General features: G+C 37.0%; 1 protein-coding gene across 1 annotated transcript in view; it reads right to left on the bottom strand.

Annotated features, from left to right (window-relative positions):
* Positions 1–25,759, bottom strand: part of LOC145504500 (bifunctional heparan sulfate N-deacetylase/N-sulfotransferase 3) — a 179,151-nt gene that overhangs the window by 18,752 nt on the left and 134,640 nt on the right. The window contains exons 7-12 of the mRNA XM_081485496.1: positions 19,003–19,185; positions 16,415–16,511; positions 12,381–12,504; positions 8,035–8,209; positions 3,915–4,085; positions 2,419–2,528 (exon numbers count right to left, since the gene is read on the bottom strand). Coding sequence (XP_081341622.1) covers positions 2,419–2,528; positions 3,915–4,085; positions 8,035–8,209; positions 12,381–12,504; positions 16,415–16,511; positions 19,003–19,185 — 860 coding nt within the window. The remainder of the gene's footprint in view (positions 1–2,418; positions 2,529–3,914; positions 4,086–8,034; positions 8,210–12,380; positions 12,505–16,414; positions 16,512–19,002; positions 19,186–25,759) is intronic.

Here is a 25,759-nt window from a genome sequence, read left to right as displayed (position 1 = left end):
CCAACCAGGTTACAGAACCATATAAGGGGTAATTTTAGTCAGACACATCTCAGGTGCAAAGTGACCCACAGTTCTTTGTATATAGTATTTTGCTTTGGTATTAATTCCCTTAAGTTTACACTCCCTTGACTTGGCAGTGGAGATGAATTAAAAGCTTGCTGCTGAGCTGGATACAAAGGGGACAAAGACACAGCATGCAGGTCAAGGACCATTCCATAAGAAAAAGAGATTCTGTCTTTATAAAATACTTCAGTTCTTCTTTCTGAAATGCAGTGCTTTGCTACATACTCTATAAAAAAGATCCAAAGATAAGCCAACTTGAGTTAGAAACCTGTTTAGAAAATAAAAGCTTTCTTTTCTAAGAGATACTTAAAAAGACAAAGCAGAAAGTGGGCTCGAATTTCTAACTGAAGCTAAAATCACTCAGTTTTCTCTAAGGTCAAGCTGAAAGTTAAATACCTGAGGCTAGTGTCTGTGTAGGTACTTCAACTAAGCTCACCAAAGCTCTGATAGGACTCGCACTATAGAAAACATGAAGGTCAGAGGGTTAACAGCAACAACAGAGTAAATGACTCTTAGAGCTGCTGCTGCTGCTAAGTCACTTCAGTCGTGTCCGACTCTGTGCGACCCCACAGACGGCAGCCCACCAGGCTCCGCCGTCCCTAGGATTCTCCAGGCAAGAATACTGGAGTGGGTTGCCATTTCCTTCTCCAGTGCATGAAAGGGAAAAGTGAAAGTGAAGTTGCTCAGTCACGTCAGACTCTTAGTGACCCCATGGACTATAGCCTACCAGGCTCCTCCGTCCATGGGATTTTCCAGGCAAGAGTACTGCAGTGGGGTGCCATTGCCTTCTCCGAAATGACTCTTAGAGAGGAAGCTCAAAATTCTTGGGTTCCACTTACTCCTTTGTCCTCTAAATCAAAACATCTCTCTTACATGTGTGTCTCTACGTATGATTTGTGCAAGATGTTTGCAGTATCTGATGATTGTCTGCAAACCTTTTAAGGTTTGGTGGTGGGATGGTGAAAAAGTAAAGGAATCCTGTATCTCACTTTCTAAACTGCTACAGCATGAAGAGTACAATGAAAAGAGAAAATCAATTGATCTATAGAACTGAGTTTTATACTGAGAAATAGAATGAAGAAGAATCCCATACTACAGTCTTAATTGGTTTCTTTAAGGCTCAGTCTGTAACCTTAAAATTATATATATATGTATAAAATGCAATCATATTTATAATATAAAATTATATATCTATATAATATAACATTTTATATTATATATATGTGATATATATATTACAGAGAGAGCCAGGTCCACGGCTCATCCAACTGAGGCTCTCTCAGTTGCTTGTTCCAGTTGCATGTGAAATAAGAAGAAACACATCCCTCACACACCTCATTGCTGGGCTTCCCAGGAGGCTCAGTGGTAAAGAACCTGCCTTGCCAGCAGGAGATGTGGGTTCAACCCCTGGGTCGGGAAGATCCCATGGAGGAAAGCATGGCAACCCACTCTAGTATTCTTGCCTGGAGAAGACACAGACAGAGGAGCCTGGTGGGCTACAGTCCATGGGGTCGTAAAGAGTTGGACACTCATAAGGAGTTGGCCTAAGCGACTAAACAGCAACAACAGTAGCATAAATGCACAAAGTCAGATGGAGGTTTTATTTAAAATGTTAGATAAAGTCCAGAGTCAGGATTAAAGTGAAGCAAGAGAGGTAGGTACCTTGGCCACTCACTCTCAGGTACTTGTGGGGTCCTTAAATCCTTGGTGCTTTTCTTGTGTCACCCTGGCTCCCACCCTGATGGAATTGACTACTTAAGAAAATCAGTGGGAACCAGCAAAAGAAAACCAAACCAGAGCTGTAACAGCTGAGGCCTCTGAAGAAGAGGTGACAAGGTTAGTAACACAGTGGGTAAAGACCAAAAAATGGAAGTATGTGTAAGAGTAATAATAGCACCTCTCTCTCTGCTTATTCAGCCACCTATTGGGCTACTTTTTGCTGTGTGACGTTCGTTTTTTAAAATTACACAAAAGAGAGGAGTTCATAAATCACCTAGTTCAAGAGATCTTTTTATACTTCCAAGAGGTCTCAATACTAGCTGGTTAAATAGGCTTAGTGCTTCCAACATAGTTTCAGTAACCTCTTTTAAGGTTAGTTGTTGCTTTTAAGACTTAAAACACTTTGTTCCTCTCTTTTCCTTCCAGGGAAGACTTCCCTAGTTAGAAATCAATAGAGGATTTTGGACATTTCATAGCCAAACTGTTGACATGTTCTTTCTCAAGTAGTTAACACCAACTGGAAAATAATCAGTATGTAAGGGGCAGCTAACTCAATAGCTGCATCACAAAACTACAACTTCTCTAAAATCAGTTCTCTGCTGAAACTTCAGTAAATTAATTAGAATATAAACTTACGTTAATGCTTCTGAGTAATTGTAATGAGGAGAGACTCCTAGAAACTTCTGTACTTCATCCATCACTGTAGCAGGATCAGTTCTTAGCTGTTGCCCATCAATAATTAGCAGCTAAGTGACCAAGGAAATTAAAAAAAAAGACAATGCAGATTGGAAAAAGACATGTAACAGCATGATACAAAAATTTTGCACTTTGAATTTATTCCATGAAAGACACTGTACTGAGGGGATTTGCATTCATTGTTGTTAAGACTTAACCAGACCATCCTCATTAATGACAAAGAACAAAAAATAAATAACACTAATTAAATGCATTCATGTTTTATAGTTTGAGAAGTCCTGCAAACACTTTGAAAACAAAAAAAATTGAGGGTACCAAGAGAGCTTAAGAAAGGTGACTATAAAACCACAAATGAAAATCAAGTTTAAAAACAGATAAAGCAATGATTCCATGATTCAAGGTGGGAAGGGGACTTGTAGGAAAGAAGAAAAGTGACTGTGGACCAGGTACCATGACACAGAGGACATATTATTTTCCATGATTCCAGTCAAAGGAGCAGCACTGTAAAGTTTTTAGAAATTCTTTGATAACCCATTTGGAGAAAAAGGTAAGATTCCTAGAAAACCTTAAAGTAAACAGATGTTCCTCAACAGACTAAAGGGGAAAATTTGCTTGTTACTCTGGTGAGGGAAGGGGGTGGTCCCAGCAAGATAAATGACGGGACGGTGATGAAGGGCCATAAAGCCTAGAAAGCAATTCCTGCTCACACATCTTCTCCAGTGTTTCTGTTTAGTTTACACCAGCATTGTTCATTAGAAATTTCTGTGTTGATGGACATACTGTGAGGCTGTGGTATCTAACTGGTGGCTATTGAACATTTGAAGTGTGGCTCATATGACTGAGAAATAATTTCTAATTTTATATAATTTCAATAGAAATTTAAATAGCCATATATGCTTGCATGTATGGTATCACTGTGGCTAGCATGGTTCTAAACACACAGGTATACACTGTGTTTGATGTGATTAGATTGCTTTATGCAATCCAGTATAGGGGCTGGTTTTGTAGTCTAGGCTAACACTAGGCAAAAGAGAGAAATAAGGCTGCCAAGAAAAACATAGGACTTGTGAAAAATCCAGCAAGGTGGTTCAAAGGGAAATAATGGCACTGAAAGCAAAACAGTGTTTGCCTTGTTTGGTTAAGACGTTCTCAAGCTTTATTCTCAGAATAAGAATCAAGAGTATCAAGCTTCTGAAGCTCTTAACAATCAGGAAAGGCATGCACTAGAAAATAGGGCAGGGAGAATTATCCTGAAATGCTTCTAGAAAGAGAATTAGTTTTTCTACCTCTGCCTGTTATTGTTTGCCAGAGTCTCAATTACAGCTAAAGAGTGAATGCTAGCAATGTTTTAATGAGTAAAAATGCCCTCTATCCTAGAGGCAAAGTCATTGACTTAATGAGACTGTAATATGATGTAGATTCTTATCGCTCAATACCTGAAAGGGGGGGAAATAAACAAGCCATCTCTCGATGTGGCTGGCATACCACCCTGGGACCAAACATCTCTTCTGCAAGGCTCTAAGCTCGGAGGATGCATGGGGCCCAGCTGAGATCACTTCGTAGAAACTGAATTTCAGAGCTGCGGGGTCTTCATGTGATCGCTGATGCTATGATGAAAAGGTGGATAATTAAACTGACTTGAACCATAGGCATAAATAATTAAAAACCAATCTCTGTGACAAGTCTCAAAGCTAAAGGAAGGAGTGCCTCACTGAGGGAGAGTTATTTGTTTTGCAATTAATAAAGGATGAAAATGCTTGCTTGGAGCATCAGGCTTTAAAATTACGACACTGCTGAGAGTATATTTTTGAGAATTATTTGGTAGAGGCGGAATTCATCTTGATAGAATTTCCTAACCTATTTTTCTGAGTCATTTCCATAGTGTATATGTATATTATTCTGAAAGTAAACTTTTGAAAGTCACCTTAACACCCCCCTTTCAGTCCGTAAGAAACCATTTATCATGTCCAGTTAATATCCATAATGCACAAAACACTCTGCTAGTTCTGCCACATAGTTTTGTTCCATCTAGTAATGCAGTTTTAGAAGAGAAAAACACTATGGGATATTCAAATGGAGAAACTGGTGAAAACTCTGACATGTGCATTATCTGAAATCCACAGCTTTTATCATATACACTCTAGTATCTAAAAGCCAAGATTATTTTACCTAATGGTAACCTCTGTGATGAATCAGAACCACTTACTGTATAGAAAATGCAGACAGCAGCAGTCCTAAAAGGAAAGCACTTCATAATGGCTCAGGCTCAGGCCCAGGGGTCTGAGGAAATCACCTTTTCCCTAAATTGGCCAATAAATATTCAGGCTTAGTGTGGGTTTGTGGATGTTTACCACATCTAGTTGAGTAGCAAATTTGCAGCAATTGAGATTCAAATTACTATACTACAAACTCTACTAGACTTTGTTAAGGCCTGCATTTTGCCACTGTGGAGTGATTTATTTGTAGTATTTAGGATGTTTTGTTAGCTTTCAGCCTTGAAGCTTCCTTTTTCAGCAAATTCTCAATTTTTCAGGGGCTAAGTGGTTGCCAAGCTCCAATTTTCTGCTTTCTCTTCGAGTCAATTAAGATGTGTTTCTTTTTTCTCCAGATACCTAGCGATAAAGGTAAAAGGCGCAAGATCAAATCAGTCAATTTGCTGTATTTTTGGTTTAAAGGATGGTTCTAGGAGCTGGGCATGACTGATTAGTGTGGAATTGTGGATTTCATTTTTCCAGGATGTCTCACTCCCTGTTACGCAGATTATTATCAATATGCCTGTCTAAGGTCCCATGACATTTTCCTACTCTGTCCCAGCCATGAAGCCTTTCCTGACAATCTGTTCTTTCTTTAGTGAATCTGGAAAAATGGCTTTTGTTTAAAAAAAGGACCCCATGCTGAGAAATTTTGTTCTTTAATATCATAGATTGTCAGAAATTTAGATGTATGAGATCAGTGAGAATGCAGCATCCAGTCTTGTCTGGAGGATCAGAGCTATGTGGGTCACTTTAATTCAGAGAAACAGCCTTATTTCCAGCCCAGGTGCATAGTTTCAGATAAAGGATTTCTGGATATAACATTCCATGTATATCTATTTTTCAGGAAGTAAGTCTCTTAGTCTGTTTTTCAGCCCTGGCCCTGCTTGCTCCTATCAAACAGTTCATGTTAATTTTACCTACATTTCTCCCCATACAAATCCTCCCCTTCTTTGGGGAAATGCCTGAGAGTTCTTCAAGTGTTCAGGCTCCTCCGCTGCAGCCAATTAATACACCTAACTTGTCCCTGGTGGTCTTTATCAGGTAGGTTTTATTACTCTGTAGGAGTCTATCTATCACTTAATACTTTCTGATTTATACGCTGGTTATTTAAACATATTTCTCCAATTAGACTGAAAGCAATCTCAAGTGTAGCATCCACATTTGTTAATTTACTTTCAAATCATACTTAGAACAATACTTTGCATGTGGTAGTCATTAAAATTATTTAATGAAGGGATGAACACATGAACATTAGGAAAGTGATTTTTAAACTACAAAACTGAGGAATGATAACTAAGGATGCTGTGCTATGCTACGTCACTGCAGTCGTGTCCAACTCTTTGCAACCCTACGGACTATAGCCCATCAGGCTCCTCTGTCCTTGGGATTCTCCAGGCAAGAATACTGGGGTGCATTGCCATGCCCTCCTCCAGGGGACCTTCCGGACCCAGGGTTCAAAGCCATGTTTCATTATGTCTCCTGCATTTGGAGGTGGGTTCTTCACCACTAGTACCACCTGGGAAGCTTCTAACTAAGAATAATAGAGACTAAAGACACTGACTCTATTAATTTTGTTATATGCAGATGACACCACCCTTATGGCAGAAAGTGAAGAAGAACTAAAGAGCCTCTTGATGAAAGTAAAAGAGAAGAGTGAAAAAGTTGGCTTAAAGCTCAACGTTCAGAAAATTAAGATCATGGCATCTGGTCGCATTACTTCATGGGAAATAGATGGGGAAACAGTGGAAACAGTGTCAGATTTTATTTTTGGGGGCTCCAAAATCACTGCTGATGGTGATTGCAGCCATGAAATTAAAAGACGCTTACTCCTTGGAAGGAAGGTTATGACCAACCTAGATAGCATATTTAAAAGCAGAGACATTACTTTGCCAACAAGGTCCGTCTAGTCAAGGCTATGGTTTTTCCAGTGGTCATGTATGGATGTGAGAGCTGGACGGTGAAGAAAGCTGAGCGCCCAAGAATTGATGCTTTTGAACTGTGGAGTTGGAGAAGACTCTTGAGAGTCCTTTGGACTGCAAGGAGATCCAACCAGTCCATCCTAAAGGAGATCAGTCCTAGGTGTTCATTGGAAGGACTGATGTTGAAGCTGAAACTCCAGTACTTTGGCCACCTCAAGCGAAGAGTTGACTCATTGGAAAAGACCCTAACGCTGGGAAGGATTGGGGGCAGGAGGAGAAGGGGATGACAGAGGATGAGATTGCTGGATGGCATCACCGACTCGATGGACATGGGTTTGGGTAAACTCCGGGAGTTGGTGATGGACAGGGAGGCCTGGTGTGCTGCGATTCATGGGGTCGCAAAGAGTTGGACACGACTGAGCGACTGAACTGAACTGGAGTATATTTAATGTTGCTGTTTTTTATTAAACTTTTTCCATTTGGTGATTAATAAAATATCACTGAGGCAGTTTTTTTCCTATTATTTTTAATATTTATTCAGGTAAAAATGTATGGCGCATAAGTTTTATTATTAGAATCTGTTAAAATTCTTTCAAATTGATCGTTTCTGTGCTAGGTTCTAATCATCATAATGGCAATGTTTATATGTGAAAGAGGCTTAAAACAGGGGACACTGGCTGGGCTTTCAAGGATGAAGAATTCATTCTTATATTCTGTTTTGCTGCTACGTTATTTCTTCAATACAAGTAGTTATTTAAGCTCTTTCAGAATCAAGGTCATCAATCTATGGTCCATGGGCTAAATTTTGCTTGTTGTTTGTTTCTGTAAATAAAGTTTTACTGGAACACAGTTAGGCTCATTAATTTACATATTGTCTATGGCTGCTTCTGCAATACAATGGCAAGAGTTGCAATTATATGGCCTACAAAGCCTGAAATATTTACTCTCTGGACCTTTACAGAACAAAACCTCTGACTTTTGCTTCAGCGGAATCAGGTATATTTCTTATCTGTAAAACTGAGATAATAATAGCAGCATTATGTACATATTAGATGAAAAGAATGATTTTAAATGATAACATTTTACTTTTAAAATACAGATATATAGAAGCACACATACAAGCACATAATATTTTGTTTGCTTTACTTTAATTTCTTCATTATATTAATATATTTTATTAAATTAATCAAATGAATGCAAAATTAATAAAAACTAAGGGAACATGTCTTTATGGAAACAAAGAGAAATTTATCCACTTTCTTGAAGATGTAAGCTAACAAATCTTTTTTGTTAAAACCTGAGGCAGTGACTATTACTGAAAACCACCCTCCCTTCTCTATACTCCTCTTCTACTTGCTGGGTTTTGTCAGTATTTTCCTTACCTGGTACCAGGAATATGCTCGGTCTGATGGGTCAATGAGAATGGTGATGATCTTGGCTTTGGGGACCAAAGAAGCCGCTCTTTTAGGAGCTTCCTCTGAGTGGAAGTAGTTGGCACTCTTCTCAAACAGAAAATCAGTGGTAACATTAGATGGGACTGGGAAGAAATCCATATACCTAGAAAGGGAATATTTCTCAAAATGAAACTGTTGTTTATACTCATACCCTGGTGAGTGAAAGATGTTAAAGGTGTCCCACAAACAAAATTCATTTGTTTCCTAAAAAAAAAAGAGCCTTTTTCTTTAAGGCGTTTGTCCCACAAGCCTGTTAGCAAGGGAAAAACATACAGAATACTAATAGTGTATTTTCAAAATGCTTTTCTAAATACATTTTCTTTGTATTGTACTTAAGATCAATAAAAAGGTATGGGAAATAACAAAAATGTAGATACAAAGGGATCAAGTGGCAATAATCAACCTAACTGTATAAAATGTATCTAAAAGCAGAAATATTTTACTCCATGAGCCTCTGGAGCCAGACAAATATGAGTGCTCAACCAAAAAGAAAACTGGATCAAAACAAATAGTGTGTTCAGTTCAAAGGCATTTTAAACAGACTTAGACAAAACATTTTTTACTTCATCACAAGTAAAAAAAATTTCATTCCCACCAGTGTGTTGCCCTTACATTCAACTATAAAGTGTCAAAGGGCAGAACAGATGTGGTGTGAAAACACTGCCTATTTGCTTACGTTTTCACATAAAGAGCCGTTTATATTGTTTAGAATAATTATAGAAGTTTAAATAGTACATATTTCCAGATATGAAATACTATCAAATTTTCTAAGGTCAGGTTCTGTATCCTTAAGTGAGGTGAGATTTGTCACCAGCAGAGTGAAGACAGGAATACCTAGCTGTAGCCTGAAGCACAGAAATGTAGGACGTAATGGAATTTGTATAATGTGCCATTTGTACAAAATGTCAAATACAAGTGAATTCAAGCATATGATGATGGGTATTTCTGAAGCCTCAAAGAACATCTTTTAAAGGCAAAGGGCCTTTTTAGAAAGAATGTGCAAATTTAACTTTTAGGGTTTCTTACATTTTATAATAAAGGCATCACCTTCCAGACCCACACTGTCTCTAATTCATAAGCCACAATGATTTTGAGTTACCAAGACAAGGTAGTTCAATAATTACTGAAAAAGAGAGCCATTAACATTTATGTGGTGAGTTCTTTTTGCAGTGTGTTGTTTTCTTCCATTCACACAGTAAAGCTCCTAGTAGGATTCCAGTTGTTACCATATTACATAATTTGGCTGGCGCAACAAAGTGATGTCTTGAAACTCAGGGCAGCACAGAAATCATCTTATGTTTTCTGGAAATTGCTTTGTTGGTCATATGTCATGCTGGCATTCCTTTCTTTTAGGGGTAAAGACATGTCAACATTTCTGGAAAGTTTGATCTGCTCTCTGTTCTGGTATACACTCTATTAATAGAAGGTACCAAATTTTAGGACACTTTTTAATTTAGATGCCCACACTTGTTCCAGGGGTGCTAAGGTCATATCAAGTGTCTTGCTGCTGCTAAGTCACCTCAGTCGTGTCCGACTCTGTGCGACCCCATAGATGGCAGCCCAGCAGGCTCCGCCATCCCTGGGATTCTCCAGGCAAGCACACTGGAGTGGGTTGCCATTTCCTTCTCCAATGCATGAAAGTGAAAAGTGAAAGTGAAGTCGCTCAGTCGTGTCCGACTCTTAGCGACCCCGTGGACTGCAGCCTACCAGGCTCCTCCATCCATGGGATTTTCCAGGCAAGAGTACTGGAGTGGGGTGCCATTGCCTTCTCCTCAAGTGTCTTAGTGGTATCTTATTTGGTCCGAGCTTGCTTATTCTGAGAAAGGATCCAAAAATCACAAAAGAAGGGCAGGAGGTACTGAATTCAGATAACTTTTAACTTCTGAAAACTGTATCACCTTCCTGGTAGTCCTCTACAACTACAGCACTTTAGGCCCTGAAATTGTCCTCAAGCAGTTCTGGATCTTGGACCTATAATGTATTGATTTTGTCTGACTCCAGAGGCTCATGGAAAAAGCAGGGGCCAGTTCTTGTTTGCTTATGTGCCCACATTTTTTTAATATACTGGGTGGTACTTATAGGCACTTGAAAAGTGTTTGATGAATATACAAGGTGGTAAAGAATTCAGCTTCATATTTCCAGGGTGGAAACAGGTCCACATTTGGAGAATGTGAATTCAGGTTATTCAAAGAATTGGTGAGCAAAGTAGAGTGGTTTAATAATTTGGGGGTTAAACGTGAAATGCCTGCCTCATTTAAGCTTTGCTACTCCCATAACAGCTCAGCACTTTTTTTTAAAAACTGAAAGATGTAAATTTTGCAATACTCCACATTTATTTGTTTCTGGGTTGACCCTGTATTTCTAAGTGATTTTACTCAGAGCCAGATTAAGATGTTTAGGGTTTCTAAATGTTAGCAGGGTTGTACAGCCCTCCATGTGCTGCTCCAACCATCCACTGCCTCCCCAAGTAATTATAAAAAATAATATTAAACCGTAGAATATAAAACTTAACTGTATGCCTACACCAAACATTTTTCTTAGAAATTCTGATTGCAAATTTTGGCTATTTTTATCAAAGATGGAGTTTTTTCATTTTCATTTGCCCTGCTTTGCTTGTGCCCTAAACCGGTGTTTAGGTTGCCTGTTAGGGAAGCCCTGGTTTTGCCCAATTCTCCAGAAAGAACAGATCCATATATCCAGATTAATTAACTGTGCTTGGGCTAATTCTGTAAGTGACCTTGGCACGCTGAGACACACAGACTTCAACCTTGTGACTCTGTTGTCCTAAAGGTACTGCTGAGGTGCTGACACTTCAGGGAGAGGCAAGGCTGAATACGTTTGCTGTCCTTGAGAGCAAAGCTCTAGTTATTGCTAATAGATTGATATTTACAGTTATTGTTATTTGTATTAATTGCCTTTTATAAATGCATAATTTGTCAATCAAAAGTGTTTACAATTGGGGTATTTTTAGCAAGTTATCATTAAAATCTTTAATTGCTCTTTCGTTTTCTACTTATTTATGCCATCTCTTTGGAGACCATTTAAGGGGCTGTTCATTTCTGTTATAGTCCCTATACACATTACTGTCTAAGGAACAGCTTTTTTTTTAAAAAAATTGAATATTCTCACAGATATCCTCAAGTCCCAGGGAATCTAAGTATTATTGCGTTCCTCTCTACTTCCAAAGCAGTTTTTAATCAACCCCTTTAATCTTGATGTAAACAAGTACTAAATGTTTTATTCTACTGTATACAAGTATATTTATTTAAGTCAGTGGGAAAACAGCAACTGAAGTAGTTGATGGATCCTTGACTCTCACAGCTATTATTTAATACTACATAATCAATCAATATCAACCAGTGTGCTGAAGAATTGGCAAGAAAATATATAATAATTAGAATATATATAAATCCTAGTAGGAGCTCAGTTTATACTCAATCCATTTCTTTAGCTTTCTGTTTGGACTGCTCACAAGCAAACCTTGAGGGCTTTGATACATATAAAATAGAGATCATGCAATCTGACAACAGAAGTTAATATATAACACCTGTATGCTAAACTACATGCAAAATGTTTATGTTCATGCTCTACAGTTGTTATAAGAATTTACTTTTACACCACTTTCTGCACAGAATTTGAACATTAAAAGAAAGACTTCTAGATAACATTTTGGGATTAACACGTTTGTAACACCTATTCCTCCTACATTACATATTTTGTGTATAGTAGACATTTTAAGTTTTAATTTTAATTAACTCTTTTCCTCAAATAGCTGATATGGTTCTAATTTCAAAGGCCCAAAATTAAATTTTGTATATTGTTGATAGCTTTTTTAAAATAGCTTTCATTACTCATGAAATGCATATAGATGTCTAACTTTATTTATTTACCTTTTATACCAAAGTAAAATAGTATCTTATATGTGAACTGTAGCATCACTTTAATGCAAAGTACATAAGAACAGAAAATTATGAAAGTGTTTTCTTAAGAAATTAAATTCTTGTGTATTAGGTATTTCTCTTTTTATTTGTAATTACCATCAAAGATAATTAATGCAAATTAAAATTACACATGAGTCTCTTGAGGTGACAAATCCCTTCATAAACTGAGAAAAGTTTGTTATGAATAATTTCTGTGCTCCTTCATGTTATTTAATCAAGGCACAGAGATAACTACTATTTGTGGCTAACAGACTTAAATGTTGATTATAAGCACTAATTTAATACTGTGCACAGTACATATACTTTTAGATTTATACTAATAACCCATCTTACCAATCAATCCCCCTGTGGTAGTTATTTCTATTAAAGAACTGTACCTCCTCAAAGGTTTTTGGGCTGGGGGAGTTACTAAGGATGGAAGGATGCATAACCAGGAACAAATACAAAGCAGTGGTTCCTGAAAAGACAATAGAGGTTCAGAGATTAATTGAATGAAAACAGTTTCCTACTATTAGCATTTGAGTTGTTAATTAACTGTATTACAATGATCCAAACAGATACATATAAGTAATCCTTGAATTAAATTGAATAGATAACCAGCATCTTAAGAAACGAATTCTAAAAAACGAGGACAGTGTTATGTGAGAAAAGGCCTGTTGTAAGAACTGCAAGAACAGGCTTTTGACCTCAGTTCAGTCATTGACTTTGGCTTTTTGCTTTGTCTTGATTTATTAGTGGAAAATCACCTGCCTTAATCATTTGTTAGGCTTTCTCTGAGGCCAAAAAGACATATTGTACCTGAAGATATTTTGATATTAATAAAGTACCATGTAAATGAAAGACATCATTATTTAACATAAGATATTATATTATTAATACTTGGGTTCCCCTATAAAGTTCCTCCGAAAGCCTATGCTAAGTCACCTCAGTCATGCCCGACTCTGTGCGACCCCATAGATGGCAGCCCACCAGGCTCCGCCATCCCTGGGATTCTCCAGGCAAGCACACTGGAGTGGGTTGCCATTTCCTTCTCCAATGCATGAAAGTGAAAAGTGAAAGTGAAGTCGCTCAGTCGTGTTCGACTCTTAGCGACCCCATGGACTGCAGCCTACCAGGCTCCTCCATCCATGGGATTCTCCAGGCAAGAGTACTGGAGTGGGGTGCCATTGCCTTCTCCACCCAAGGCCTATGAAAGCTTATTAATTTGAGACAGAATGTAAACTTTTAACCAGTTTGTTTAAGTTTGAATGTACTTACATACCTATACAAAGTAGTGTCAAAATTGTTTAAATTTCTAAATTTGAAAAAAAAAATTGGTGCCTTTTCTTGGTGACATAACACAATCTGCATTTTTGGAAAGAGGGTGGCATGTCACAGGTACCCATGTAGATTTGTTAGAATAACTCTTGTCAACAGCAATATTATCTAAAACAATGAGTTGGAAGAGGCAGTGTTTCTAGATTTTATCTGAACCAAACAATGAACATTTTATCTACAATCATAGATAACTATAGGGAATGGAACACAGTAATCAATGCTTACAAGGTAAAAATGGTCTTCATAATCAATGCTTACAAGGTAAAAATGGTCTTCATAAACTCGACTTAAAACAGTGGTTCTCAAACTTTAGCATGTATCAGGTTCACCTGAAGTGAAAGTCAAAGTCACTCAGTCGTGTCCAACTTTGCGACCTGGAATTCTCCAGGCCAGAATACTGGAGTGGGTAGTGTTTCCCTTCTCCAGCGGATCTTCCCAACCCAGGAATCGAACCAGGGTCTCCTGCATTGCAGGCGGATTCTTTACCAACTGAGCTATTAGGGAAGCCCCAGTTTCACCTAGAGAGCTGTTAAAACAGAGCTGGGCCTGATCCCAGAGTTTCTGATTCAGCACACTTCAAGAATCATTGATTTACAAGAAATATGGGACAAAACCTAAAACTTGTTGGGGAAAAAAAAATGTTCCATTACTTGAAATCCATAGTAAAGCTTTCTAGAGCATAATACTTCAGAGTCTGATAACTTCTAGGATCAAGAGTTTTATTTCAAGCACTTACCAGCTGTTTGACCTTGAATAAAAAATATATGACCTAAGTCTTAGTGGTCTTTTCTGTGTAGTGGGGAAGAAAATACTTAGCTATTACAGCTTTATGAGGGTCAAGTGAGGTAATCTATTTAAAAATAGTTAAAAAGCTCGATATCTGAATATTGTAAGGTATTTTTAAAAAATAACATTTTTTGAGCTAAAATTCAGTAATGCATTTTAAAAAATTGAAAAGAATATAGTGTTTGTAAAGATGAATAGCTATTACAATATGAAAGAAGAAAACAGGTTAATCCTTTCTGAGATCAGCTGATAAAATTCTTTTCTGAATTTTATTTTTAAGAATTATATCATATTACTTGCTTTTAATAGCATGATGAGCATTAATAAGACAAGCAAAAAAAATGAATACAATCTAATTATCTGCCTCATCAGTAAAAGGCACACTGTAATTTATCAGTGGTCAAAAAATTAAGTTGTGGTTTCTGAATTCTGTCTTTACCTACTCATATTCTTGGGTCTGAATAAACTGTCGTGTGTGTGTGTATTTCAACAACATAATCATAGACACAAAAACAAGAATTCAAAAATTTAAAAAAAAGCTTCAGGTTTTCTGTTTTTGTTAGTTTCAACACTAAAAATATTTTAATATCCAGATGACTATACCTTTATGCAAAATTATTCAGAAAAATACTTTTGGCAAAACTAAAGATTAAAAATAAAGGTAGTTAATTTTTATGGAACTGATACAAGAAGCTATGTCTGTCCACTTAAAAAATAATCTCATAAAATATCAATAGATACGATATGGATGAATCTCAAAAGCAATATGCTTAGTGAAAGAAGTCCAGCACAAAAGATGTTTTATATTTCCACTTATGTGAAATTCTATAAAAGCGAAAACTACAGTGCCAGAAGGTGGTTTTCTGTGACTGAGGATTGGGGAAGGAAAACTGACTAGAAAAAAGATGTGGAGAAACTTTTTAGGGAGACAGAAGTGTTCTAAATCTTAAATGTTGTAGTGGTTACACCACTGTGTACAATTTCTGAGATTTATAAAACTAGCATTTAAAGTTGGTGAATTTTATTGTATGTAAATTATATCTCTATAAAACTGGGAAAATTTCAATTTCTATAAAAAGGATTTAAAAATTCCCTTCCAAAGGTAAATGTCATATACAAATTGTACCATAAACATTTGGAAACCCAATTGAGCTGAAGATGACAAGTAATAATTCTGCCATTTAGCCATGATATTAAAATGTCTGCATATCTAGCATAACACAAGGGGAAGTATATCTCGCAGGGCTTTCTGGAGCAAACTTGATTTGCCAAGCTTCCGAGAGAAGATGCGACCATTAATGACAAAGCTATGTGATGACAGTGGGAGTTTGCTAAAGAAACTTTAGTTTAAATGTCTTTCTAGTTGCTTCTTGACTGTAAATTAGGACAAGTGAGATAAATAAGGATAAGGGAAGTATGTGTCATATTTATTGTTGTTTTCAGATTGATATTTGTAAATGGGACTAAGAGAAAATGAATAGGTTAACTTAACTGTGTATATTACATAGAATTCTCCCAAGTTATTTCTGGAGAAATAAGGAAAGGAAATGTATTCCCCTTAGAAGGGATACGAAATGGCTGTTTTCTGTGAAGCTAGAAACGAAGAGCCCCAAATAATTTATCATGCAGGATACAGCTTGAATGTCTGGCATTTTTAAAGCTTCCATTGGGCTTCATTTTAATACTGTTTCTTACAGCAACAAGAAGTTTATGGGAAAAATTGTACACCAACTTAAAAAAAGGTGCCAGAGATTTCTTCTGGGTATGAATAAATATCTTTCTTAACACAAAGTTTTGTTTATGCTTAGGAATTCTGCTTGTCAAACATCCTTTATAAACTTTTGGAAAATAGTCATTTCTGCAAGAAATAGTTCAGAAATAAACTGTGTCAGGAAGGTGTCAGGAAAAGGCTAAATTTCTGGAAGATTTATAGGTACTTATATGTGTCCATCTTGAAATTTGATGAAATCTTATAAGTCACTCTTCAAACACATGATCAGTTTTGATTTTAGAAATGTTAATAACAGCAATTTTCAAATAGAATCTTTGGGAAAAAAGTAACAATCGCCACCAAATTGATATTAGCTGGATATTCCAACTCTGTAATATCTATTTTCATCCTTTTTTACTTTAAAAAACAAGAGAATAAAATGTTATTCATTCATCAATATTTACAGGGAGTTTGAGAAGTCATTGTGGCAAGAATTCACTGTCTAGTCATCAGAATTTTTATACGTGTTGATTATAACATAAAAAGTTCTCACCAGTTTTCTGGGGTCCTATTACCAAGAATTTTGGTAAGCGATCACAGGTTTTTTCTTTAGACCAAATGTCTCTGTGGCGTTTGTCATCACAAGGATTCTAAACAGGAGAAAAAAACAGAGATGTGTATTTTTTGTGGCTGCCCGTTGTGTGCTAGAGTTTTTCAGCTTCTGTCATTGAAAAGATATCCCCAGAAACAAGGCTATGGTGGCTCCCTCTTTTAAATGAAAGTCGTAAAGTGGCATCCATGGAGGATTTCAAATAAGTCCTTTTCCATCCTGAAGGTGAGTGTTGACTGAGGAGGTGAGGGAGGGGAGACATTTCCATTATGGGTAAACAGCTTCATAGCACTAAGGGTTTAATTATTTTTTTCTGCTATTGGCAGCTCTATGTCTTAATTGTGTGTGTGTGGTTTAAGTTTTAAAATAGTGAGCTTGTTGGGCAGAGGCTGAGCTTGCTTGCACTGCTAACCTAGAAGAGGATACACTCTCAGCACTCAATAAGTAACTGAAATATATAAGGTGTCAGATTTTTATTCTAAGTAACTTCAAGCTTTCCTGCTGTGCTTCAAAAGGAGATGGATCTGGTCATAACAACACTGTTTAAAGAGACAGCAGATTCCTTTCAGCTGCATTTAGAGGTCAGTGAATGTATGTCTAAAACTATAACTTTAGAAACTATGATGCTGAAAAGCACTAAATTTCAGCAAAAGGGTAAAATGAGGGTGAATTACTACCTTAGGGAATCTGCTTTTGGACAATAGTACTTAAACCAAACTCACTGTGCAAACTGCATCTAGAACATCTTTAATTTTAACTGCTAGCTGAATATTACATACATAAACAGTTACGGCACTTTTAATACTTTTCAGGAATAGGCAAATGGGACAGTGCTCTATTTCTATTCAATTAATACTACATGCGTAGTTAAACACACCTGCTTATTTAGCATAAACAACAGATTTTAAGACTAAGGTGAGGGTATATTTTTTTTGGTACTTGTTCTGGAGAAAAAGTGGTTTCACCTGAAATAATAATGATTTCAATTTTAAAATAAGGTGTTAAATTAGCAGGAAAGTTTCATATCTTTCCAGTGGCTGACACTTGGTGATGTTCTGTAGTGGTTAAGATAAAAAGACAGATGTTCTAAAAATCTTAACTGCCAAATAGTATGCAGTGATAATTCTACAACCACCAACTTTAACCTACTAAAACATGTAGTTATATATCTTCTTGGGGTTATCTGTTTGTGCCTACGAGGCAATTAGCTCAAGTTCACAGATAAATGAATAGAATATAAGTGCAGAGCTTAGTGCAACTTTAATCTGTGGAATTTACTGAGTTCTACTTCTAAACAACAACACCTTCTGAAGATCGTTATTATTATGCCATCAGCTCTGTCAGTAATTCTCATTTAGAACAGTGAATCACAATGCAGTGTCTGGAGCCATGTGGCCCAGAATTCATTACCATTCTGTCACACAGTAGTTGTATGACTGCTGAAGTGTCTCAGCCTCTCTGTGTTGCCCCAGTTTCTTTATCTGTAAAATGGGGATAATAACTATACCTCATAGGGTGGCTGTGAAGACTGAATGGATGAACATATGTAAAGAACTCAGTCAGACATATAATAGGCACTATGTAGCTACTTTCTAAGATTATTACTTTCCCCAGGTCCTAGGGTGGGCAATTTAAGCTCAAAGTGTGTTTCTGTATTTCTAGGACACATAGAGTGTAAGCTTTGAAATCTGGGTTATGCCTGGAACCGTTTGAATGTGCCACATTTACGTGACATTTTCTCTTAAGAAGCTCAGTGATTTTGTCACTAAACATTTTCCCCATGTCCAAAGTAATACCTGACTAATGCTTTTGCCTATATTCTGCAGCTGTCGGTGACCCTGTGGTTCAGAAGCAGATAGCAGTTCTGCACTCTCTTCACCTACCCCTTTAATGTTGTTTAGTCACGAGAGGTATACGGATGTGTTCAAGGCTGACTCCCTGTCTAACACATGCCTAAAACCATCTTCTGTTCTGTCAACCTACTGCAATCTGCAAATTGATCCCTCACTCCTGATTGAAAATATGACATCACTGACCCTCTCACTGAGCTTTCAGCATTCATAGTTTCTAAAGGGCCTGGGAACAGAGAATCTGGCTCACTATGAAGTTTCTCAAAGCTACTGCTGCTGCTGCTGCTAAGTTGCTTCAGTCGTGTCTGACTCTGTGTGACCCCATAAACGGCAGCCCACCAGGCTCCACCGTCCGTGAGATTCTCCAGGCAAGAATACTGGAGTGGGTTGCCATTTCCTTCTCCAATGCATGAAAGTGAAAAGTGAAAGTGAAGCCGCTCAGTCGTGTCCGACTCTTCGAGACCCCTTGGACTGCAGCCTACCAGGCTCCTCCGTCCATGGGATTTTCCAGGCAAGAGTACTGGAGTGGGTTGCCATTGCCTTCTCCGTCAAAGCTACTAACATTTCCAAAATATACATTATTTTTTCCCCCCGATGCCTTCACTTTTCAGATTTGTATTAACTCATAGAACATATGTTTGTGGGATTAATTAATTATACCAATTATTGACCCAATCTTACCTGCCAGAGAGGGTCTTTTTGATCAGGAAAGAGCTCAAAATATTTGTGAGCCAGCTGCACTGGAGGCAGAGTCTGAAGTCTCAAATTGGTCCAGCTCTGCACGAAGTTGGCCAGGTTGACAAATGTGTATAATCCCAGCCGGTCATTCCCGTAGTTAGACAAATGGGTCATGAAAATGCTGATCTGAAAAAGGCAAATGAACTTCAGTGTAAACACAAGTTATTTTCACCCTAGGGGGCAGTGCAACCATAGCAATGCTAGTTTTTCTAAAGAACTCTTTGCATAGGGTTTCAGTTCATGAAATGTTTTGGAATTTTGGACATATCTCAGATATTCTCACTATATTAATGCACTACGGAGGATGTGTTATTAGTAAGACTTGGTGAACATTTTTTTCTGAGGTTTTAATGTATTTCATAACAAAAAATGAGTCCAGCTGCCATAGCCCTTGTTGGTGCGACTTGACCAATGCTGAATAACACGTCCTAGATGTTCACACATAACGGCTTCACGATATGTGAACTATTCATAATTTGCGGTAGTAGGAGGGTGGGATTTTGTAATTTCAGTCAACTTAATCTGGTTTGTAACATAATACATAAAGTTAATGGACACAAATAATGAATGAGTTGTCATTATTAGCATTAGCTGAAAATCCTCTGATATGTATTTATTAGAGGCCATAATGACAAAAGACCAGCAACTGAAGTTTTACTAAGATAACTATCAACTATTTTCCATCCATAATACTCTGAAAGTCTTTTCCATATTTATTGAGTCTATTATTTCCAATATCAGATACTTGAAGAAAAAGTTTTCAAAGTTTTTAAAAGTTTTCAAGTTTTTAAACTTGAAGAAAAGTTTTCAATGCTTCAATAGGTAAAATAAATTCTTCCTATGCAAGCAGGTGTCCTAGATCAAATCTATAAATTGAAAAAAAAATTTTAGCAAACATGGGGAACTTTTTATAATGAAATAAATTTGAATTCTGTAGGTTTAATTAAATTGGTAAGGAATGTAGAGAGGGCATTTTTATAGCTATTGCTTTAAGTGAATGCAAATAGTTTTTTTGGTTAGTGTTGACAAATGGAAATAATTCTGCATGAGATTTTCAATGGCAATGAAAACCACTGTGGCATTTATGCTGCTATAAAAAGATCATAAAAATAATTCATGTGATAATAGTGTGCTCCTAAAATATATATCGTCATATGAATGAATAGTAATAATGGTTATTTTAATCATCATAATAATGAACATAATAGCTTCATTCATTAAGAGACAGAAATATTTAAGAAAATTTATTGAGGTAAAGTGGTAGCGATGAAAATTTTGATATAGAGAATCAGAAAAATACAGTTACTTGTAACTATGAATAAGGAAACAGTGATACCCTATATTCTATTGAACAAATCACACAGACTTTAACATGAAAAATTTCAAGTATGATCAAGGATATTTGTGTTTCTATTCATGCTGCCTGATTGTATTTAATATCTTAGAACTTTTACAGACAAAGATACTTCCAGGGTGATTTTACATAGCTACCAGCACACCGATGCACTCGTGGAGTTGATTGGTAAGACTTTTACCATTTAGGGTATTTGTGAAAAATGAGACTTTTAAAACTTAACCTTCTGGTTATTATGATTTTTTTTTAATAGTTTCAATTGTTTGACTTTTCTCACCCCCTCCTTTCTTCCTTCAAAATTCATCAAAACAGTAGGCTATTGAGAGACTTAAAATCATTCTTAAGTTTGGAAGTTCTTTTCTAATATCTACTATAGGCAGTCTTTCGTTATTTGTTTTATATGCCACATTTTTCATTGTAGCCCAATAACAATGGCAAAATACTTCATGTTGCCTTTCTACTAATTTTTTCATACAATGTAAAAAATACATATGTTAACCTAGCTAGCCACTAATTCGAATTTATTGCTTTATTTTTATGAAAAATTTATCAAAAAAATCTGTCTGCATTTCACTTGAACACTATCTGCATTGAACAGAAAATGAAAAACTTAGAGATACTGTATGACCTTCTGATACAAGTGCATTTGACATCCCTTTGAATTTATTTTTCAACACTGGAAAGCATTTTATGCTGTGACATTTAAAGCACAGTGCCACATTTTTACTTGTATGAATGCAGAAAGTAAAAAAATACCATTTTTCTGGTAAAAACAGAAGTGGCCCAAAGTGAATATGAGCTGGTTGCTGACATTGCTTTTGCTGAAACTGTACCTGATGGGCAAGAATTAAGGTTATACTTATAAGGTGTTGAACTTAATCCTGTAAAAGAAAAGCTACTTAACCTCCAACCAGCGAACCTTTTCTAAGTGAAAGTTTCCTAAGTTTCAATTCTATTTTTGTATGTCTACTTTAACATAATGCAAAGTGTACCATTAGCAAAAGGACTGTGTCAAAGTGATGGTTTTGTAATGATTGTCATCTCATGACACTATTCTAGGCTTTGGACTCAAGCCTGGGATTTGTTTTGTGCTCCTTAAAAGAAATATATTTGGTCAGGACATAAAGCATCTCAATTTCTTTTTAAACTTTTTTCTAGGGGGTGAATCATAGTATTCTCACCACATATACTGTTACATGTATCTTTTTTGATGAACATGTAGTCTCTCCAAGTTTTCTTTATTATGTTTTAGTTAGGAAGGTATGCATGCACAACAAGCAACAGGACAGGTGGGAACAGATATATAAGGAGAAAGTTTTGGTCAAAAATTAGCTTGCTTTCCAAATAGTATTCCTTCTTTTGTCCCGATCTGTGACAACTCTAGTGTCTCTTTACTTCTTGGCAATCCCTCACCTGACAGCAATGTCTACACAGAATAGAAAGAAATGAAGAAGGAGTTTGAGAAGGTTGCCATTTCAGGGAAAGTAGATATTAATCTTTTCCTAAAGAAGATGCTTTTATAATTTTAAGAGCGTTTCAGAACTGAGGGGTTTTGTTTGTTTTGCTTTAAACAAGGATTGAATGTATCAAAATAAGTTATCTTTACTATAGATACAGAATCCAATGAGAAGGAAAACGTCAAAGGAAGTAAGCACACTGCAAGCAATTCTTGTTGGTACTCAGAAGACTAGCTGCTTAAAATTCAAATCATTGGAAGTTACCAAAGGCATAAAGTCTATCCAATTAACAGCTGAAAACAATTTTAGCCCGATTAACATATATTTGTATAGCAAGATACTTACGTATATTTTTTTTTCTGTAAAGGCAAAAGGTGAATGCCAAACATCATATATCCTGGCATTTATGAGAAAGGAAACAGTTACCAGTTGTAAAAGAGTGACTAAGAGAAAGATATGGGAAGTTTTATCTACACTTTCCAGCCTCAACCATGTGACTCGGATAAGTTCCAGGCAGAAGAGATGAATGAACTACTACCAAGAAGAATAAGGAACAAAACATAGATCCTGGTGCAAACGCAGTTGACGATGCAGTAATTACTCTGTTTTGAGAAGGTCAGGAGGAGGGGAGACAAAATTTAGGTGAAGAAAAAAAGTATGTTATCCATACCTATATTTGTTATAAACTATGCCATTTATGGGGCTTCCCAGGTGGCACTAGTGGTAAAAAAATCGGGTGCCAATGCAGGAGACAAAAGAGATGGGGTTTGATCCTTGGGTCGGGAGTATCCCCTGAAGGAGGGCATGGCAACCCACTCAAGTATTCTTGCCTGGTGAACCCACAGACAGAGGATCTTGGTAGGCTATAGCCCACGAAGTGACTTAGCACGCACACATGCCATTTATGATCATGCTGCTTAGTTCAAATCCACCAACTTTCTTATCCTATTTGCCAGATGCTCTGATTGGTTCTGTAGAGGTACAAATATAAATATGATGCTCATTTTTCATGAGTCTTGTTTGTGAAAAAGTTTAGAATTCAAGAGGCACAAAAGGGTTTATAATGAAAAAGTCTTACCTCCCACCTCTCTCCTTTAGGCAACCAGTTCTGTTTTGTTTTGCCTAGCATACATACAAATTCAAAAGCCTAGCATACATACAAATCACCTAGGAAGTTTATAAAAGTTCAGATCACCAGGCCTTACACTCTGAGATTCTGATTTTCTGGTCTGGAGGGTGGCCTGGTACCTACATTTAGAGGAGCATCCCAAGGTGTTCAGATGCAGGTGCCACTGGAATATGATTTGAAGAAAACCAGCCAGACCCACCATTTAAAGCATCAGCTTTTCTGTAGTGATTCTTTTTAATATGTTTTAAAAACAAACACGACACATTTATGAATATGGTTTGATGTTATAGACTTAAAGCTAACCATGGCACAAAGAATAACTTGGAGAGTGCCCTTGGCCAGGCCTTTGGAGGGCTTCTGCATTGTTGACATATGCGTGGAGATCCACAGAAGACTGTGATAAAAAGAACTGGTTCACATAGATACATGCTATTGGTTCCTAAATCTCCTTCAACCCTGTTTTTTGTTTTTAAACCAAAGCAAAACTCTCTGTTTTGTCATGTACCCCTTAGATGCATATTGCCTTATAACTTCTCTATTTAATAGGCTGCTTTTCATATTCATTTTTACTTTATTTCATAGCATTTAAAAGATGTTCTGGAAGAGAACAAGCATAAGGTAATTAACTTCTTTAGGGAAAAAAATAAGGAAAACAGTTCATTTTTATAGGATAGTGATCAAACTGTGGAAGTCTTATTACCAAAAAAAATATGAGTTTCACCACTGTCAAGATGGTACATCATTCCATGAGGATGTCTCTTTCTGGAAAATAAATTAAAACTTCTGAGGAGAAGGTTCTTCTAATGAGGCCCTTGGCCTAAACCTCCAATCCTATAATTTCACAGATCAAACCCTCTGATAGTTTCTCACTGCCTTCTGAATTAAATAAAATTCAGGATGTCATCCTAAATTACATCATGCTTCCAGGTTACTTTTCCAATCTTATCTGTGTTCAGGGCACCAATCAGCTTGCCTTGCTTACTGCTCCCCAGTGTTCCCTAGACTCACTTACCTCCATGCTTAGTTCATGCAGTTTCTTTAGAAACACTGCCTTCCTTTTCTACTTGTCAATCCTACATATCCATAGGCTTACATCTAATTTTTCAGATCTCTCCAGGCAAATGCAGTCTTTCAAAAATTTGAGCCTCAGAGTATTACAGTTTAGTCTTTCTGACATTTCTTAACTCTGACTTGTATTATGCTTTTAAAAAATACTTGTTTTATTTGTGTCTAGATTGTCAGTTCCTTGGGGGCTGGCATGAGGTCTTTTCAACTTTATTCTCTGAACTTCCTTGAGTTTACTATGTATAGTATGCTCCTTGTGTTGGCACTAATAATCTTACTTACAAAGTTGGGCAATCTAGGGTCAGTTATTTTTTTCAGTGCCATTCATTCTGGTAATCCTTTAGCACCATTCAAATTGTTAGCCTCCTCAATGATTTATTCTTGCCTCTTCTAGCTTTATCCCTGTTTGTTCTGTACTCTTCCCCCGAACTTTGCCCACCCATTCTTCACTTATTTTTTACTGCCCATTCCCTTCTGTTTCCTGTGAAACTTCCTTCCTTTGTAAATTAACGGTATCTTTAGGTCTTTGACTTTAGCCTGCATTGTGGTTAACAAAGTGGGCTGTACCACATATTGGCTCTTTGATCTTAGCAAGTTAAACTCTCAGTACTTTAATTTACTTATCTGAATGGAAAAAAGGGGATAGAAAAATAGTAACTACCTCACAGTGTTGTTCTGATGTTTAAATGTAATAAAACATGTAAAGCACTCATTGGCACACAGGAATTGCTTAACGTGTGCCTGCATGCTAAGTTGCTTCAGTTGTGTCTGACTCTTTGCAACCTTATGGACTGTAGCCCATCAGGCTCTTGTGTTCATGGGATTCTTCAGGCAAGAACACTGGAGTAGGTTGCCATGCCCTACTCCAGGGGATCTTTCCAACCCAGGGATCGAACCCGCATCTCTTATGTCTCCTGCATTGGCAGGTGGGTTCTTTACCACTAGCACCACCTGGGAAGCCCCAACTGCTTAATATCTAATAGCCATTTGTTATTTTTTTTGTTGTTATATTACTATGGGTTTGGAGGAACATCAATTTTCATTTATAGCTTCCTTCCAGCAGCTCATCAACCTTATCTATATCTTAGTCTCTTAATCCCTTCATTTTTTCTGCATCTGCCAATGTTCATCTGATTACTTCCTTCATGAGGCAAAATTCTATGGTCAGTAATTTGAACTTCTCTCCCACTATCACCTCAGATTCCCAACCATCTTTTTGCTTTCTATTGTCTGCAGGTCTGAGACTTTCCATCAATTTTCCATTCAATTTCTTCACTCCCATGTATGGATGTTCAGCACAGTTAGAGAAAAAGTATACAGTGGGAGCTATCCGGGTCACAGGGCCCCCAATTTCAATGGAATCCTCTATACTATTGATATTCTCTTTATACATTCTTTATCTCTTCACTCTTCAGTAACCTTCAGCAGCTATTTCAAACTCGCATTCTTCTCTTAAGGCCTTTTTCTCAGTCTCCACTATCCCTAATCTCCCTAGTTTGTCATCTTGTGATTAACGGTCATAAGGCAGGAACTCTTTCAACTCCTACCCTCTCTGTAGATATTCGTCTTCTAAAAATTCCTCCTGATGCCATCAGTGTCAGACAGAAGTGTTCCATTTTGTTTTCAAGACCCAATATATCTCCAACTGCCTTTTACCCCCTTTACTTTCAACTCCTAAGATCTCATTCTCTCATT

This window comes from Giraffa tippelskirchi, chromosome 1 (genome assembly GCF_054371585.1).
Source record: "Giraffa tippelskirchi isolate mGirTip1 chromosome 1, T2T-mGirTip1v1.2.pri, whole genome shotgun sequence".
Classification (NCBI taxonomy): Eukaryota; Metazoa; Chordata; class Mammalia; order Artiodactyla; family Giraffidae; genus Giraffa; species Giraffa tippelskirchi.
Note: the sequence above shows the minus strand (reverse complement) of the source record. Positions and strands in the feature narration are given on the sequence as shown.